The 19,146-nt window shown below is 47.7% G+C and overlaps 1 protein-coding gene across 1 annotated transcript in view; it reads right to left on the bottom strand.

Moving 5' to 3' along the window:
- Positions 1-19,146, bottom strand: part of LOC147725643 (plasma kallikrein-like) — a 147,076-nt gene that overhangs the window by 124,243 nt on the left and 3,687 nt on the right. Inside the window, exon 3 of the mRNA XM_086964473.1 lies at positions 16,039-16,151. Within this exon, the coding sequence (XP_086820599.1) occupies positions 16,039-16,151 (113 nt within the window). The remainder of the gene's footprint in view (positions 1-16,038; positions 16,152-19,146) is intronic.

Genomic DNA, 19,146 nt, shown 5'->3' with positions numbered 1-19,146 from the left:
TGCGTGTGTTAGCTATGTGAAGGACATAAGTTTCACGGGCCGAGCTCAGGGCCACTTCGTTTTGAGACAATAGGGCTCTTATTCGGCTCAAACCATGGAACTCCGCTCTCAAGGTTGTGATTCGCGGCCAAATGGAAACATCTGAATTCCCATGCGTGGGTGGATATAACACGTTCTTGCAACACACCACACGTTCTGATACAGTAACCACATATGCGATACCGACCATTAACCCACAACACATTTCGTTGTTCAAAAGTAAATAACTACCGTTAGACAATAAAGTGAATGTGGGAACTATAGCAGGAACCGGTGTGCCTTTTAAAACACAGGCTAAATTTGGCCTGTCCTGATTACAAGAACCATGCAATTGGATGTGCCTACATATCAGTGAACGGTCATGCGACTGTGTGCATTCTTCACCATTCATATTCACTTCCTTTCCTTCTTTCAGACATCTGTATGTATATGGTAAAGACCATGTCTCATGTAGGAAAGCACTTCCCAGTGGTTCATATCGCCCTATAGCAATATATCTCATACAATTTGTAAATTTATACAGAGCAAATGGTAAAGTAATAATACCATGGATAAGCCATGTAGCAGCAGCCGCCTCAGCCACAAAGAAGGGCAAAGATTCTAACTTCTCAATGTGTAACATAGAAAATGATGCATCTCGCATGGAAAGCATGCGCTGCTTGTCAGTCAAATTAAATGGGGCAAATAGTGATGAGACGTTCATATAACTCCAAGGCACTCGGCCAGCCTTCAGAGTCTGTAGTGTCCAGGCAAACTGCATAACAGAACGCAATTGATTTTGACCATGATATAATACGGACACTTCATCGTGCACAATGTCAACAACAGAAGAAACAATATTGTTTAATGTGTAAATTTGGGAAGAAAGCGTGTTAATACTGTTATCGACCACTGCAAGTACTTTTTCCAAATTTGCTTGGTCAATTGCCCTTAGGCGCTTAGCAGCCTCAATTTGAGACACTTTCCAAATTTCATTGTAAACAGCATAAATCCACCGTTTAGATCTACCCTTAGCTGGGCCTTTTATAAAATCATTTAAATCCACATTTTCAGTTAACTGAGACAGATGTAGTTTAACTGCAGCTAACGTGGAATGTTGCAGCCAGTTCTGACACAGTTTCCCTACAGAGTAAGTGGTCACAGTATAATCAGTTTCAAACGGGGATCTGGTCGCACTTGTGTGAACCCTTCAGCCAACCCTAGAAATCGACGTTGGCAAGAATCAGAACTCTTTTGCCACAACAGCCAACCTTTTGGATCCAAGCTGGATACATTAAAGGACAAATTGTGTATTAGAGATTGTATCTCATGAATAGACAAATCAGAGAAATTACCCCATCCTGAATATTCTTCTAATTCGGGGATAATTGGTGTATTTAATTTTTTAGAAGTAGCCAATCCAAAGCATGTTGTCTGGGAAATAGTAGAATTTAGAAACAACATGTGATTTGGGATGAGACATGCACGGTGCAAAGCCTCAGTGCCTTGTACCTGCCAATCTTTGGTACCCCAAAAAGATTTAAGGTTAATAATTCCCTTCCAGAACTCGTAGCCATCTAAAGCCAATTTGTCTAGAAAGGACTTCGAATACAGCAACTTTGTATCGGTAAGTCTAACTTTGGACATGGACTTTTCTGTCATTCTGAAATAAAAGGACTCAGGATTTGATTGATTGAAATCTGTAAAATAACTGTATTTTTTCAGAAATGTACCGGAGCTTCCAATTAAAGGAGCTGGGCAGTGCTCCCACTGCGTGTAATTCACAGCAACCCTCCTGGAATTCGTCTTATGGAGAAAATGATTACCATAATGTTGGAAGCAAAACAAATCACCATAATTAATAGAATCTAAATATAAGTCTTCAGCATCAAAAGCCGCATAGTATTTCAAATCAGAAAATAATGCTTCTACGGCCTGAATATCCCAATCATCAGAACGTATATTTTGTTTAATCACATCTCCCATGTTTACTCTAAGCACATTCGGAACATTAATCACTTCTGAGGGCCCATGTATTTGAAATCTAACCGCATCCCACACAATCCCATCAAGGACAGGCCAAGCTGTAATGTTGACTGTATTCAAGTTTCGTTTCAGTCTGTGTGCTGAATGTGAAGAGGAAAGAGGGGCCAATGTTCCATTAAGGTACCGAATTCCTGTTCTTTCTTTAACGTAGTGACCATCGATCAGGCGGAAAAAGTAAAACACAAAACCAATTGACATAAAAAGGTAAAATGAAAATAGGATCAACCAAACGTATGTCCAAGGGGGAATTAAAAAATGTTTTTTAAACAACGTGGCATATTTTGCAATAGTTGAGGGTTTCTTTGAAAGTTCCGAAACAGAGTCAAAAGAGAATCTGGACTGGTCGGCCAAACGAGTCTGCAAATCAGGCATCGATAAATCAGCAGGGTAGGTGTAGTTCAGCTCATCAATGTTAGTAACAGGAATAGTATTTAATAAAGGACTGGATATGGCAGGCATCTCGAGGGACACCTCCTGTTCTGTACCAGATGTAATAGCCAGCACAGAGTGCCTCACCATGGAAGGACAGGATACAGCCTGTGTCATGCTATGAAGAATCGGCCACCCTGTGTGTCTTGACATTGTCAATAGAAATAAATCTGTTTTCCTTACGACCTGGAAGTGGTGGTAAAATGACTGTTCTTGTGCCCTTCACTCCAAGAACTCGAACCGGTGCACGATATGAGGGACCAAACTCTTTCTTGTTATCGATCTTCTCTCGAACCAGTTCTCCAACTTGGGGTAACCAGCCAACTACCGGGATCTGCAACGCATCATCCGATGTGGAGGGCAAATGTTCCTTTGCTAGACTGTCTCTGGTCCTTTGTAGATCCTGTAAAACATTGCAATGTTCATCTACGTCAAAGGCCGAGGCCTGGGCCTTGCAGTCTAAACCATCGAATTCAGGGACGTACATCTTGATACCAAAGAGCATTTCGTACGGGGTCCGCCCACCCAGAGACCTTCTAGGGAGATTATTAAGCGCACGCTGCACGCCATTGAGGTGGGCTAACCAGTTTCTGCCAGTGCCTGTAACTCGGGCTGTCAAAGATTGCTTTAAGTCATGGTTCATTCGTTCCACTACACTGTTACCGTCGGGTCTGTACGGACTTGAAAACTTGACTTGGACCCCCAACGAAACTATAGCATCCTTATACGCCTTAGAGGCGAAAGCGGACCCTGATCCGAATGGAAGGTACCACAGGCAAAAATCCCTATAAAGACTCGCAAATCCTTGATGACAGTCCGTGAATCAGCGCTCCGATGTGGCCATACCCACACAAAGCGTGTGCATGAATCAACTGCTACGAAGATGTACTTGTATGCAGTATCAGAAGAAAATGGACCGCAGTGATCCAAATAAACGCATCCAAGCGGTTTATTAGAGATGTACAACTGTGTCTGAGGCGGACGCGCAGCAGTTGAAGGTTTAATCTGCTGGCAAATGTCACATTGAAGGACATAATCGCGCGTCTGTTTGTACAGTCCCCGCCACCAGAACCTCTGTTGTAGCTGAGTTACAGTGGCTGAGACGCCCGCATGCGCAGACGCCACACCTTCATGAGCCGCTGTAATCAAAGCAGCCCTGCGATCCGAGTTGGGAACTAGCCGTTCGCCAACATCAGGAATTTTCACATAAGGAACCTTATCGGGACTTAAGTGGTATGTGTACTTAGAAAGGAACCCCGCAGGATATTTACCTCCCTTCTTGGTCGCAGCAACAGCTGCCAAGATGTCATCATCTTTTTTGCTTTTGGACCTCGTGACTGCTGCAACTAAGTATTTCGATACCGCTGACTTCGCTGCTTCATCAGCAAGCGAATTGCCAACAGCGTGAACCCCCACGCGCTGATGACCGAGAGTACGAATCACAAACACGAGTGGCAACTTCTCTTTAAGTTCCGCCACTCGGACCCAGATCATTTTATGTTTTATTGTGCTACCTTTGGAATCACAAAGCTCATTCTGAATCCAAAAGAACAAGTTTTCATTGTAAGACTGAACACAGTAGTAAGAGTCACTCACGATTAAAGTCGTCACACTAGGATCTGCGTACTCCAATGCAAGCATCAGCGCACGAAGCTCTGCTAATTGTGCGGTGCAGTCCCCAAGTGTCTGCGTGTGCACGACACTGGGCTTGAACTCATCGTTCACCATGGCACCGACCACAATGGCGCAAGCGGAAACGTAGGCATGTTTAGAGCCATGCGCAACCTGCACCGAACCATCAGTGTAAATGATGCAATGGAAATCCTCCAACGGCCGCATTGCTAAAGGAGCAGGATGAACAAATTCATACTGTAAAAACTCCTGCGACCGTAAAGTGGCGTCAAAAATAAACGTGACATCCTGGGATGTCAAGGATGCAGCCCACTGAATCCACCTAGGGTGCAAAGCTTTGGAATTAGGTACACTGGCTTTCGTAACTGCCTCCAAGGCAGGACACGGGGTAACAACCAACATGCGTTTTCCTTGTGACAGGGCACGTTCTTTAAGAATTGCCATCTGTACAGCAGTTAAAACTTTCTCCACAGTGGAAAAACGCAATTCAGCCGAAGTGTACAAGTGTGACTTGTAAGCAAAAGGTACTGTACCTCCTTCATTAAAAGTCAGGTACGTGAAACCCACCGCCCCAGGGATAATTCTTATCACCAGGTTGGTCTGGTTATCACAAGTCTGTAAGTATTCAGAAGCGAGCAAATCAGCCTGCAAAGACTGCAGAATGGCTGAATGCTCAGGCAGCCAGCATGATTTGGAGAAAGATGGTTGTATCAAAGCATACAAAGGCTTGATACGCTGAGCATATTCCGGAATGTAAGTTCTCCCGAAATTCAAAAAACCCAGCAAAGATTGTAATTTTTTCAGTGTTGTCGGAGAGCGCAACTGTGCGCATTTCTCCAGGAAGTGAGGCGCTAACCCCTTTCCCTCATTGTTAAGCTCGTAGCCGAGAAACAACACTGTGTACTCTGCAATGTGTGACTTTGCAAAGTTAAACTTGTAACCTATGTCTGCAAAGTTACAAATTATGCTATTTACTCGACACAGATGCTCCCAAAGATCGTCGTCTGTGAGATAAATGTCATCCAGATACGAACAAGTAACTGGGTCGATGCCCTCCAGAAGAGAGACAATGCGGGCGGAGAATACCCCAGGATTATTCTTATAGCCCATTGGGAGACGCCGAAACATTTTTTGCACACCGCCGCATGTAAAACTGGTCCATTGGGAACTTAGACCATCTAATCTATGTGCATAAAAACCATTGGAAATGTCAAGCGTGGTTTTGAACCGTTTACGCTCAAGACTATTCACTAAAGCAGAGCCATGAGTATTCTGTACTGCGCAGTTACGGCAATGCGAGTTCAAATGCCTATAATCCAAAACCAAACGATATGAGCCGTCCGGCTTGTTTACAGTAAAAAGGGGGTTATTCATCGGTGACACACACTTTTCAATTACACCTTGATATTCCAATTGTTCAAGGATAGCTGCGACTGAAGCTTTGGATTCACGCCGTATGGGATATTGAGGTTGAGGCTGCGGCTGAGACCGTAACAGAATCTCATGGCTTGGAGACAATTTATCCCAGCCACATTGATTGCGGTACACAGCCGGCGCAAGCGCCAGAGCCCACTCTTCTGCAAAATGCAGCGCTTCCACTCTCGATACAGTGTGCGCGAAACTGGGGAGGATCACCTCCTCCCCTCGCGGAGCTGCAAGAACAAAAGGTGGGGGCCAGTCAGCCTCCAAAAGCAAAATGTCATACGTAGACGAAAGATTTTCCCAAAATACCCCTTTTACAGTTCGCTACATGTCACCTTCAATTAACAGGACAATTTCAAAAAGACGTTCAGGGGGAGCAACATGCGTATCAGCAGTTTCAATCACAACATAAGTGTCAGTCGCTGTCACCTTCAACAGTGGACGGAGGGCCTCTCTCACTATGGTAATCTCTGCCGCGCTGTCCAGCAAGGTCAGAGCCCACGTCAGATTCCGAAGCCGCGTTCTCACTATCTGGGGCATATCGATGCGCTATCAGGGCGGCGACTTTCTTCGTGGCAAACTGTGGTCTCTTGGGCGTAGCGCCTTCCTGCTGCTCTCCACCGTTACGCGGGCGGGGCTGACCACGTCCTTGCTGGCCACCCCGGCCCCTGCCGCCCCCTCCACCACTGGTTGACGTAGCCGATGAGTCCTGAAAGGAACGAGGAGAGCGTTGGTCAGAAGCCTGAAACCTTTCAGGTGATTTAATCATCGCGCGATCGCGCAAATCATAAACTCGATCTGACTGCGCAGGCAACGGAGACGCAGGAGCAGAAACCTGTGTTTGTTGTTGTTGTTGCTTACCCGGATTCTGCTTTTTAGGCAAATTTTGTTTTTTGGACTTAGGTTGACCACTAGTATCCGAAGACTGACCCTGGGGCTGCTTTTTCTCCTTATCAGGAAAAGCCTTAAGCCCCTTCGCATTGCGGCCAACCGTTTTATAACCACAATAATCCTTGCCAACCGATGGGGTCTCTCGGCCTCGGGAACTAACGCCAATGCGTTAGCAACCTGAAAGTTCACTGCATCCCCCTTGACATTTGCAAGGATCATATCGCAAACTACATCAAAGGTGCCACACAGGCGCATACGCAATTCAACCGCCGACTCCGGTCCGTGTTCATCCTGAACACGTTTAAGGACCGCACCCAGATTGGTCACAGACGGGGTACCATAGCACCTCGAATAGACCGCTGCAAAAGTCTTACCCCAGGTCTCACAGTCAACAAGTTCAGGTGCCAAATCTTTCGGTAAACTTAGTGTAAGAATCCTGTGTTTATCACCAGGACTAGTGTTGGGAAACACAGCTTCCAGCTGGCTGAATTTCTCAGCAAGCCAGAACGGAAAATCATCCTTGTCCTGGGGCTTTTTGCCCATCACGGAATTCACCATGACGCCACCAAACCAAACTCCATGCTGCCAAGCATCAATAGGAACTTCCAGTGCTCTGTACGGAGCATACGCAACCGGTACAGCTGAAGCAGTGTATGAATGGAACACTCCAGAATTAGCGTCCACCGCCGGAAATGTCACCCACGAATAAAACAGTTCGTACGGGTAAGCATGTTCCGCACTCACCACCAGAACCACAGCCAAGCCGTCCACAGGGACATTATAAGCCCGCAAATGGTCACGCACCGCAATGCGACTATGCTGCGGGATGTCCACGGCTTGTGCCATGTTAGCACAGGAAAGTGAAAAAACAAAGATTACTTTGTAGCACAACTGGGTAGTAATTCAAGGAAACCGTTTTTAGATAGATTCAAGCTTGAAAAAGACCTATTTCAAAAATAGGTAGGTTTTTCCGACACTGCCGTTTTCCGGAAACGGGAATGAAGGGGTTAAGGTTTGAATGATATACTACTCGAGTGTCATGATATAAGGCCAACAACGTATGGGCGCCATGTAGCAGGGTTTCCGTTCTCCCACAGAACTGTGCACAGAGATCTAGAACCTGGGTGAATTAGGGTGACCCAAAACTCACCTTAGTTTCAGAAATCCCCTTACCAAGCTAGCTACAGTGTCTCATCGTAGTAATAACTTCCCAATGACTTAGACAATCCAGAACATGAACTTAGGGTACCTCAGGTATCGTGGAACACATGAACACTCTTTCGTTATATAATCATTACAAACCGAAACTGGGAGGCAAAGAACACACGTGCAAGTTTGAAATGTTTATTTTTCAATGCAAAGTTCTCAAACGCAGTATCTTATATAATATCAACATACATATTATAAAAATCAGAGTTAGCAGCATAGTCACTAGTCCATAGTAAGCGAACAGTGATAGCATATTATAATGTAAAATCTATAGAAATCTGTATCACCTATATTTCGTGCACCCTAATTAGCATATTATATTATATCTAAGAAGGTCTCATTTGGGTTTTTAGCAGGGCGGGCCCATACCTCTAATGGTCAGTAGGAGCAGATCACATCAACAGCTACCAGCTCTCTGCATGCGAAGCATCAAGTGTGTTGATTCATTCCCTGTAACTCTATCTTAAACCCGAGTAGAGCCCAATGTTGGCAGCAACATTATTTGTGTTATGTCTAATGTGGTGCGAGAATCAGGCCTTCAGCAACCTTGTGTTAGGTTATTCTTAGAGGGTGCAGTTCTCAGTGTGCAGACATTTGTACCAAGTGTACCAAGCACGACTGATATCAGAGCAATAACATATTATTCTAAAATAAATCACATCTTTCGTCTAGGTTGAAAGCTACAATAACAATTAGGTGTTGTGTGCAAACTGAAGCCGAAGGAAAATATGGTGTTTAAACATTTAATAAACTCATGCTAACTTAACACAATATATAGAAACGCAGTAACCATATGACAAGATCAAAATACTAGTTGTGGGGGCGTGGCCAAGATGGCGACCTAGGCAGACGCAGGTTCTCACGGCTCCCCACTCCAGGCCCCTTCTTCTGGCCGTTGTGTGCATTAGTCCCCCAAATCGCACACAATTGCCTACAGAGCAACTGCGGGACACGAGGCTCCTGTTGAAAGAGATTCCGGCAGTCTCACTTTGCTGTAGGACATTGTTTCAGCCCCGGGACAGGATTGGCAAAATGGCACCCAACCAGAGCGGACGCTAGCAAGGTCCCCCTCCAACACCGACATACAGAGTCACCAGAGCCTGGACAGCACTCCCTTGCCACCATCCTGAGAGCGGTGAGTGGGCCGCGGCAGCGAGGTGGGTCGACTCGCTGGAACCCCCTGAAGGCGCGTTCACGCATCTGCCGACCACCCGGCACTGTCAGCGCCGCTACTAAAATCGAAGCTGGGGCTGCTGGGCCTAGAGAAGCGAGTGCAGACATCGTCCCCCCTAAGAAACATCACCCCCCCTAAGAGAGCAGCAAAGTCCCCGAAAGAGGAGGGCCCGCACCGCCACCGAAGAGACGCCCGAGAACCAGACGCCATCAAGCGGAGACACCAGTGCCCTGACAGCAACCTATCGCCGCCGTCCCAAGAGCAGTGAGTGGGACACAGCGATGGGGGGGGCAGATCGCTGGGATCCCTGGAGGACACTCCCACTTGTCCGAGGGCCACCCGCCACCTCCAGCACCGTCATTAAATTTGAGGCTGTGGCTGCCGGGCCTAGGGGAGAGAGAGCAGATATTGCTCGCCCTACGAGTCACCACTCCCCCCAAGAGTGTGACATTGTGAACACGGAAGAGGGGCAACAGGGAAGGCGGCCCCACAGGGTGCCGCATAGCGGACCCAGCTGGCGGAGCGTTCGAGTCAGGCACCCGAGGAAGGACAGCGCCGCCATAGTGGAGAGGCCCAGGAATCACACACTGGGGCAGGGTGAGTACGACCCAGAGGAAATTCCCCCCTAGATCTGAGTGGGGCGAGGACGGCATGGAAAATAGAACCAGCACACAACGGGGGACGCCGTGCACAGTGTTGGCAAAACTAAAGCACAGGATACCCCGGCTGCAGGGGGGACTGGAGCCACACCACCAGTTACTGGGGGAGCAGCAGGAGGTTCAGCAGGAGGGCCCCCTCCTCGCGAGCGGCGGCAGGGAATTAGCGCCATCAACAAAATCGGATGGGAGTCCCATTGTGATTCCATATTAGGAGTCTAACGGCAAGGCACATCCGTAGCGGTTAAAGGGGGGCGGGGGCTAGGGGGGCCCGAGGACTTCAACAAGTGCCGCTGGAAAGCTGAAACTCTCCCCCCACATAAGAATCACCCCGCATCACTTCCGGGACGAGACTCTTCCAGAGGGGCCGGGCCCCAACCACAAGATTGGGCCCCGCATTGGACAGTTTAGGGAACAGAGACTCACGGGGAGATGCTCCATCATGGCCACAACACGGAAGCACAATGACAGACATGCTTCTCAAGGGCCCAAACAAATGAGGCAGGGGGGCCCCCTCCCCCACCACCCGAAAGCAGCAGACGGACCACGGGGATGGGGAGGTGCAGATTACCCGGACGTTCCTGGAGACACTATTCAACTCCCTACGAGAGGACTTCCACATGCTCAAACAGGAGGTTGCAGGGGAAGTGAGGGAGATACACCGCGAAGTGGATGGACTGGGTGAGCGGGTGGCATCCATCGATGAAAATGACCACACCAGAAGTGAAGAACTTGAACTCCTCAAACAAGAAATTATTTGCCTTAAAGACCAGCAGGTGGACCTACAAGCACACGCTGAGGTCCTAGAGAACAGGTCAAGACGCAACAACATATGGTGTCCAAGGTGTTCCATCAAAAGCAAAGGGAGCTAATATCACCCAATACCTGCAGGGCCTCTTTCGGGAGATACTCGGCGAAAACTCAGACTTCGAAATTCGTATCGATCAAGCACATAGAGTGGGTCTGACGCGGCGTATGCCTGCTCCCCCTCCAGACATCTTGACCTTCCTGCCGGACTTGCCACTGAAGGAGTGGATCCTCCGCGAGGCGCGATTGAAACAGCCTATTCAGCACCAAGGACACTCAGTGGCGCTATTCCAGGACTTGTCTGTTATCACACTTCAAAAACAGAAAGCGTGCAGAGAAGTCACTTCGTTTCTGAGGGACAAAGGAACACCCTATGCTCGGGTCATCCCTTCCGCCTGATCTTCAAGTGGAATGGGGCACTGCATCAAATGAGATCCTTTCAAGAGACTTGCGCCCTGCTGGGTCTTGAGCATAGGGAGCCAGGCGCCTTCCCAGATTGCTCTCAAAACCCCTGCGAGATGGATGGCAACGCGTGGGCCGCAGGCGTCCACCTATCGCAGAACTGAAACCAGGTCGCGCAACCATGTCGCAAAAACAGGCTTCGGCCCTGAACGCGGTGACAAGGGACACCTCTCCTATCAAATAACGTGGCCTACAGATGGGGACACACTCGCATTGATTCTCAGCTGGCTCAGGGAGGCGGGGGCCGGGGTTGCTGGAGTTGCACGCTCAGACAGGTAACCTCACCACAAGCCTGCAGTACAAGTGTGCAGGCTTGGGACTTTGGTACTTGGTTGGGAATGCTCAGTTGGGGTTGGGTGGGGGGAAGAGGGGTAATGGTTATCTGTTTGGTAAGAGAATTTCGGACCGGGCGGGAGGGACTTGGGAGCAGCAGGGGGGATGGAACCGGTGTGCCATAAGGGAGGGGGGGTTCAAGGGCGATGCCACGCAGGGGTAGCCCACCTCTGACAATACGATCCCCCGACATACAGGCAAAATGACAGGGACAACTCTGAAAATGATTACCCTCAACGTGAGAGTGCTCAATAACCCTATTAAAAGACGTGCCATTTCATCGTATCTAGAGAATTCCGGCGCCTTTATATGTCTGTTGCAAGAAACACACCTCCTGTCCAAGAACTGGCACTGGATGAGGTCCTGGGCATTCCCTCAACAATTCTACTGTTCTACCACTGATAAGAAAGCAGGGTAGCTATATTATTTGCTATGGACTTTCATGGCCAGGTGGGAGGTAAGGTAGCGGAAATCAAAGGCAGGCTGTTAGCTCACATCATACGAGTGGGCGGGATGGCCATGACTGTAGGGTCCCTATCTGCTCCCAACTCAGGCCAAGAACCCTTTCTTAAGGGCGCCTTGTCGGAGATTCTAAGTTCCCAGGACAGATACACACTCATGGGAGGCGACAACAACCTGGTTATGGATAGGGAAACAGACAGATCAGGCCATTGCTTTGGTTCAACGGGCGCGATCTCACCAGAAGGGAAGGACTGAATGGATCAAAAAGGACTGGTGGACTTGTGGCGAGAAGCACACCCTCAAAGCTGAGTGGGGCGGCGACAACGGCACTAAATTCAGCTGGGACCACCGAGCTAGACGTGCCTATCAGGATAGAGGAGGATTTCAGGGCGATATCTCGCCTTAAGCCCTTGAAGTATCCCGGGCCAGACGCTTTCTCAGCCGGTTTCTATAAAACGTTTTGCCCGGTACTAGCACCACTTCTAACTCGACTTTTCAACTCATTCCGGGGGCCTGGCTCGATTCCCCCTGATATGTTGGAAGCCAACATCATTGTACTGCCTAAGCCAGGTAAAGACACCACCCAGTGCGCCGCTTATAGGCCTATCTCCCTCCTTAACTTAGACCTTAAACTCTTCACAGGGGTTCTCACTTCCAGACTTGGACCACGGTTACCTGGCATCATTGAGCCGGACCAATCTGGCTTCATCCCTAACAGACAACGCAGTGACAATACCAAACACCTTATGCACTTAATAGACAAAGCTCACTTCCAGGGGATGGACGCCATGCTCCTGTCAATAGACGCAGAGAAGGTGTCTGATAGGGTGTACTGTTTTTTTTTTTAGATAAAACGATGGCCCACTTTGAAATCGGAAATCGCTTCAAGGCATGGGTTGCCAGCTGTTACGACAAACCTAGAGCAACTATTCGTGTCAATGCCACAGGCTCCAGACCCTTCGACATCGAGAGAGGCATGAGGCAAGGTTGCCCACTCTCGCCCCTCCTCTTTGCGCTCTATGTAGAACCTCTGGCGCAGAGGATCCGTGATAACCCCGACATCACAGGCATCACCTTTGGGGGGGAAGAACATACACTTAGCCTATACGCAGATGATATCTTGGCTGTGCTGGAGAAGTCTAAACAATCAGTGCCTGTCTTTTTGAGGGAGCTCGAGGCCTTTGGGAGGGTATCTAGCGTCAAAATAAATATGGGGAAATAAATGCTCCTCCTTCTGGGCAATAATACAAAAATAGCCTGCGATGCATCGTCTGATTACGAGGGCTTACAAAACCAGGCCTCAGTCCCATACCTGGGGATAGTCCTAACCCCTTCCACCGAGCAGACGGTCACTTTGAATTACACAAATATCACCTCCCAGATACAGGGTGACCTAAGGAGATGGCAGAAACAACCCCTCTCACTACTTGGTCGCATCGCTGCGGTGAAGATGTCCATATTACCCAAGCTCCTCTATATCTTTCAGACCATCCCGGTGATCCCCCCTCTGGGCACCATAGGAAAGCTACTGGAAGCAGTGCAACACTTCATATGGGCCGGGAAAAGGCCACGTATGCGTAGAGACTTATCCTACCGACCTCCGGGCGAGGGGGGTCTGGGGATCCCAAACCTACTGCAATACTTTAAGGCAGTGCAATTAAGGTACCTGGTGGAATGGAGCCGGCCCAAGTCGGAGAAGAGATGGTTCTTTCAAGACAGGGCGATGGCGCAAACATCGCTTTGGAAGATACCCTTCCTAAAGTGCCCAGATAGACCAGCCTACCTTCAGATCTCCCCCATCGCTCGTGCAGTGATGCGAGTGTGGGACACAGTAGCGGTTAAGAAGGGACTCACCACTTTTCCCTCACCACTAACACCCTTGTTTGATAATCCTGAATTTACCCCGGGGATGGAGGGGGGGGCGTTTCAGCAGTGGCGGATTACAGACTGTAGATCCGCAGGCCATCTATTCGATCTGGAGGGATTCATTAAGCTATCCGATTTAACACAGGTTTACAACATCAAAGCTCCCCAACGGTATCAATACTTTCAAATTCGACTTTGGTTGACACAGCCCAAAATACAGCCCCTAGTTGGTAAGAAACTGAAAGCTTTTGAAAAATGGCTCCTTACCAAGGAGTCAGACCGAAAGCTGATAACTGAACTATACAAGATGATCTGCCCGCCTGCCGCCTCGCGTCCCTCGGCCAGCCAGAAGCGCTAAGAAAGAGACCTGGGGAGGAGCCTTACCGAAAAGTAATGGCAAGCTATATATTACAGGGCCAACCACACGGCCAGGAACACTGCCAGCAAGGAAACAGCGGTAAAGGTCGCGACCTACTGTTATTTGACACCGGCCAGGTTGAACAAGGGCAACCCTAACCATAGCCCAACTTGCTGGAGGGGATGTGACCAGGAGGGCACTTTGACCCATCTAATATGGGAGTGTAGAGACGTCACGGGTTACTGGACGGCAGTCCTTAATGACATTGACAAACACTTCGATACCGAAATTCTCAATTTCCCCGCCTGTACACTTCTAGGACTGCCCAATGCACTCACGTTCCCACTGAAGTCCACCAGGGGGCGACAGATGGTTTTAGCCATGGGAGCGGCTGGCCAACCCATCCTATTGCTCTGGGGAACACAAACTCGGCCTACTCACATGGGCTGGCTGCATAAACTATGGTATATAGTGGGAATGGAACGCATACTAGCAACTCTCACTCAGGCTACGGCATCCATCAACATGGTCTGGCAGCCTATCCTGTCACTCCTATCAACGGAATTTAATGAAGTTACCTGCCCAAAGTACCTCCGCCTCGTGCGACTAACCAACACATTGACCCCCAAGGGACACGCCTGGAAATTAGACATTTGGTCGTCCTCTCATGTAAGGGCCTAAGAAGGCATGGACACGGCACACCGGTTGGGGACAGGGGGGAGTGCAAGTGGGGGTTCTTGTTGTTTTTTCTTGGCATCTTAGGGGTGGAAGAGCGACTAAGTTGGGGAGGCCTTAGGCCCACCCGCACCCATGGACAATTGAGACCCCGACAAACTCTTGCTACATTGAGCCGCAATAAGGAGGAAGGGACGTAACCTGGGGTCCATCTGCAATGTACATCATGGGAGTATGTGGGAATAGTAATGTACCTGCCACAATGCCAAAATTTAATAAAACAAAGTTAAACATAAAATACTAGTTATAAAGCGCAAAATAGCATTTTGACAGGGAAACATGAGATTGTTCCCTCTATGGGTTGCACGTCTGTGCCACAATCAACCCAGCTTAAATAGGGCATGGCAGCAGTCACAAAACAACTAGAGCGCATTACCAAGATGGCGACTCTAGAGGAACAATCCCAAAGAGTAAAAACGGGCCCGAGCTCCCCTTCAGACCAGTAGCAAACTCAAACAGATAGGAAGGAATTAACAAACAGTACAGCCCATTGATCACAAATGAAGCCCTTATTAATCAAATTCATTAATACAATACAAAATTAGCATGTTAAAAACAAATCAAAATACTAGTTGCAATGCGCAAAGTAGCAGTTTGGCAGGGAAACCTCAGACTGTGCTATTTTACCTTGGGCAGGAAGACAATTGAGAACTGTACTTTAAAATCAAGGGGCATATCATCAAGCGGCAGCGATAATTATCGCTAGCCGCGTTTAGCGTGCACAATACTAACGCCGTCTATCGCCTGATTCTATCGCCCGGTCAGCGTACTATTAACAATGTGCGTCATCGAGGCAATAGAAATCCCGGCAATAGAGGCGATAAGGGGCAATATCGCAGGATTACCAGCGATAAAACAAAGCGTTAGGGAAGACATTGTAGATAGGGAGATGTGGACTTAGCATTATGATCCACCTCCCATGATACATATAGCTAAGTCGGGAAATTAGAAGGTGTAAGGAAACGATGATATACCCAGTTAGAGGTACTTTAAATGTCGCTAGACGGATTAGCGATTTCCTAGTTGATAGGGAGAAGCTGTGTTGGCGATTATTCCCACTGAATTTCAGTCAGGAACGCCTTCCTCGCATCTCATTGGCATGGATTCACGCGTTAGCGTGTCCATGCTGATAGGGCGATAACATTATCTCCACTTTTCGTCCAAAAACGGACGCTAAAGCAGCGATAATTTTAATGCCAGGCCTTGTTGATATGCCCCCAAGTCTTTTTGAAAATTATTTTTCATTAAATACAACCATGTTTAAGGTAAATTACTCAAATTCTGTCTCACCTCTGTGTCTCTAAGGGGAACTGAATAGAAATTGTTTCAACTATATTTGATTTGACCATAATTCACTAGCTAATTTACCACAGTCTCTCTGTATTGTTATCTTTTTAAACCAGAGATTAGGGACCACTATGAAGAGAACCGATCCCCTCCTCTGAAAAAATAATCTCTGTGGTAGTAAATTCTAACATTTGAGCATTGACATTTCCCCCATGCAGAGGGTGATCTCATGTGTGTATTTGTACACTTACAGGCCACGCCACTGCAGCAGTCCCTCTGGCTGAACCCAGACATCATACCGCTTGTAGTGAGAATAAAAGGAGGCGAAGGGATCTTTGTTGTGAACTTCAGAAAACACTGAGAGCTGGAAAGAAAGGTGTGGAGAAAAAACTATGTGAAAAACTGAAGGGGAACAGCCCAATGCTTCAATACAAGAAAGAAGCCCCAGTTTTGCACTCACCAACACTGCTAAGAAACTGACAGCCACATGCATCAAAGGAAATTGCATTCGCAAATGGTGCGAATCGCAAAATTCGTCCGTTTGCGAATGCAATTCACATTTTTGGGATGCATTAACATTTTTGTTATTTTTGCAATTTAAGAAATCGCAAAATTGCGATTTCTTAAATTGTGATTGCATTTAAGGAATATCAAATTGAGATTCCTTAAATGCAATGCATCAAACTATTCGCAAATAAGGGGAGCAAATTACCATGAAGTTGCTCTTCATGGTAATTTGCGAAAACTTTGAAAAATGCACTAAAGTGTATTTTTCAAAGTCCAATTTTACACACACACATGCCCTTGGGGCATGTGAGTGTGCAAAATGTATTCCTAAGCAGATTTCAGGGGTGCAACAGGGTGTCCTTTGGACACCCCTGCCCCCTTGAAATTGCATTCTTAATTTGCGAATTTTTAATGGTGAATTGCAAATTAAGAATGTCTTTCCACTCATTCATTTGGGCCTCTAGGCCCATAGGAATGGATGGGGAAGTATTCCTTAATTGTGATTCTCTATTAGAGAATCGCAATTAAGGAATTTTAAGAAATCGCTATTTTTATAACGATTTCTTGATGCATTGCAGTTTGCAATTCCTTAATTGCGATTCCTTATTTTTTGCAATTAAGGAATCGCAAAATGCAATATTGATGCATGTGCCTGTGAGGGCCGATTAACAGTTTGACTGCGCTTAGCCAAGGGGGATGGAGTACCATTTTAGTTTTAACAATACATCACACGCAATAGGCTCCCCACAGTGCAGGCCACACATTCCCTGTGGTTCTGCAGTTAATTATGTGTACACAATGTAAACAAAAACAAAAATGTCCATGTTCTGCCCCCTCATTGTTGAACTCATGATTTGATATTGTTACCTAATACAGGTAGGACGGCCTGGTTGGCTCTGCCCCTGGTTAAACTCTGCCCACCTGAGTGAATTTAAGTTACATGGGAGAGTGTCCTATTGAAATGAGGTCTGCATCCTTGCACTGACTGATGTCCATGGGGCACATTTGTATTGCCAGTAGTGGAGTCGAAAAATGAGAGGCCTTTTGCATATGGCTTGGTCTGAACTGGGGTGGAGAAGTGAGCTAAAGAATGATGATGGATTCAACCCAGATCTGTGACTGGGGGTGAGAGTCTGCAAAGTTCAGTGCTCCGTCCATCATCCCTTTGTGTTTACTTTCCAGTCTCCTGCAATTCAAAAGCCTACAGTGTGAAGTATGGACAACACCTTCTACTCCCAGACAATGAGGAGCCTGGGAGATCCACCATTGGTTAGTGGGTCTCTCTGTGTTGCTTGGATGTGAGGGAATACACTCTTCTCCCCAGGTTGTTCCACTGCTTGCGGTTGTCCTCCTGTGAGCATCTGGTGTTGTTATTTTATGTTATGTGAATATGTTTTGTATAGAGCACATGTGCCTCAGCAAAGAGGCGCCCCAGCGCTGAAGCAGAACATAGAGGCTGGAAGTCAGAAAAATCACTAGACTTTGGAGAAAAGCTTTGCAAAAGGCCAAGTAATTCTCCATGGCACGAATGGAGTATGGTAGAGCATTCCAAAGCTTGGCAGCCAAAAGACGGAAAGAGCGTCCGCCTGACCGTACCCTCCTCATGTGAGGCACCATCGCCAGGTGTTGTCCAGTAGAGCGAAGCTGGCGCGTAGGGTGGTAAGGTGACAACAGATTGGTCAAGATGGCCAGAGAGGAAAGTTTGAGGATTTTAAATGCAGTACAGAGGACCTAAAATTCCACTCTGTTAGCCACAGGAAGCCAGTGCAACCGACGGATAGCCATAGAGGTAGGGGAGGTTCTGGGGAGGCCCAGCAGGGTTCTAGCCACAGCGTTTTGGACTCTCTGTAATCTCAGAGTTTCGCGCTTGTTCACCCCTAGGTACAGCGCATTGGCATAGTCAAGTCTTGCTAGAATGGAGGCCTGGATGATCATTTGCCTGACTGGTGGGTCAAAGAACCCAAGCAACGGTTTAAGCCCCCTAAGTATGACAAAGCAGGGCACTCAACTTTTTTGGTTTGGAGCTGGAAACTAAGACCCAAATCCACCTAGACTCCAAGATCTTTCACCGCCTGCTTAGGAATAGGCGCACAACCCAGTATGGCTGGCCACCACCCTTCCCCCCATAGCTCTTGATGGTTACCCACCAGCAGGACCTCAAACTTGCTGGAGTTTAATTGGAGACAGTTGTCAGTCATCCACTCCGCAACAGCCGTGAGATCTTCCCGAAACTTAGATGCTGCACTTCCAGTGTTGTAGGAGAGGGCTACCACCAGCTGTGTATCATCAGCATATGATACAATGGTGAGCCCTCTGCTCTGTGCCAAGACTGCCAAAGGTTGAACGTAGACATTGAAAAGCAAAGGACTCAATACGGAGCCTTGTGGGACCCCTTGCTCATTGGCATGGAACGTAGAGGCGAACGGGGGGTATAACCTGGAAGGTCCTATTTGAGAGAAAGAAGGCACACCAGGTCAAAGCTGGGCCCACAAAGCCTGCTTCATTTAACCTGCGTAACAAGATCAGATGAGAGACCATGTCACATACGCAGCTGAGGTCTAACAAAATCAGCGCCGACGTATGTCCCTCATCCAAAGCGAGCCTAAGATGTTTAGTGACAGCCAAGAGAGCCGACTCCGTCTGTGACCTGAACGAAAGCCATTCTGAGAGATGTCCAGACAGTTGTTATTTTCCAGAAATCTAGCAAGAATGGAATGGTCATGGGTCTCAGTGATTTTAGCAATACAAGGAAGAAGGAAGATCGGCTGATAATTTTCCAATTTGGCAGCGTCCAGAGTGGGCTTATTAAGCAAAGGCATCACCTCTGCTTGCTTCCAAGAATTAGGGGCAGT

This window comes from Lissotriton vulgaris, chromosome 3_2 (assembly GCF_964263255.1).
Source record: "Lissotriton vulgaris chromosome 3_2, aLisVul1.2, whole genome shotgun sequence".
NCBI lineage: Eukaryota > Metazoa > Chordata > Amphibia > Caudata > Salamandridae > Lissotriton > Lissotriton vulgaris.
Note: the sequence above shows the minus strand (reverse complement) of the source record. Positions and strands in the feature narration are given on the sequence as shown.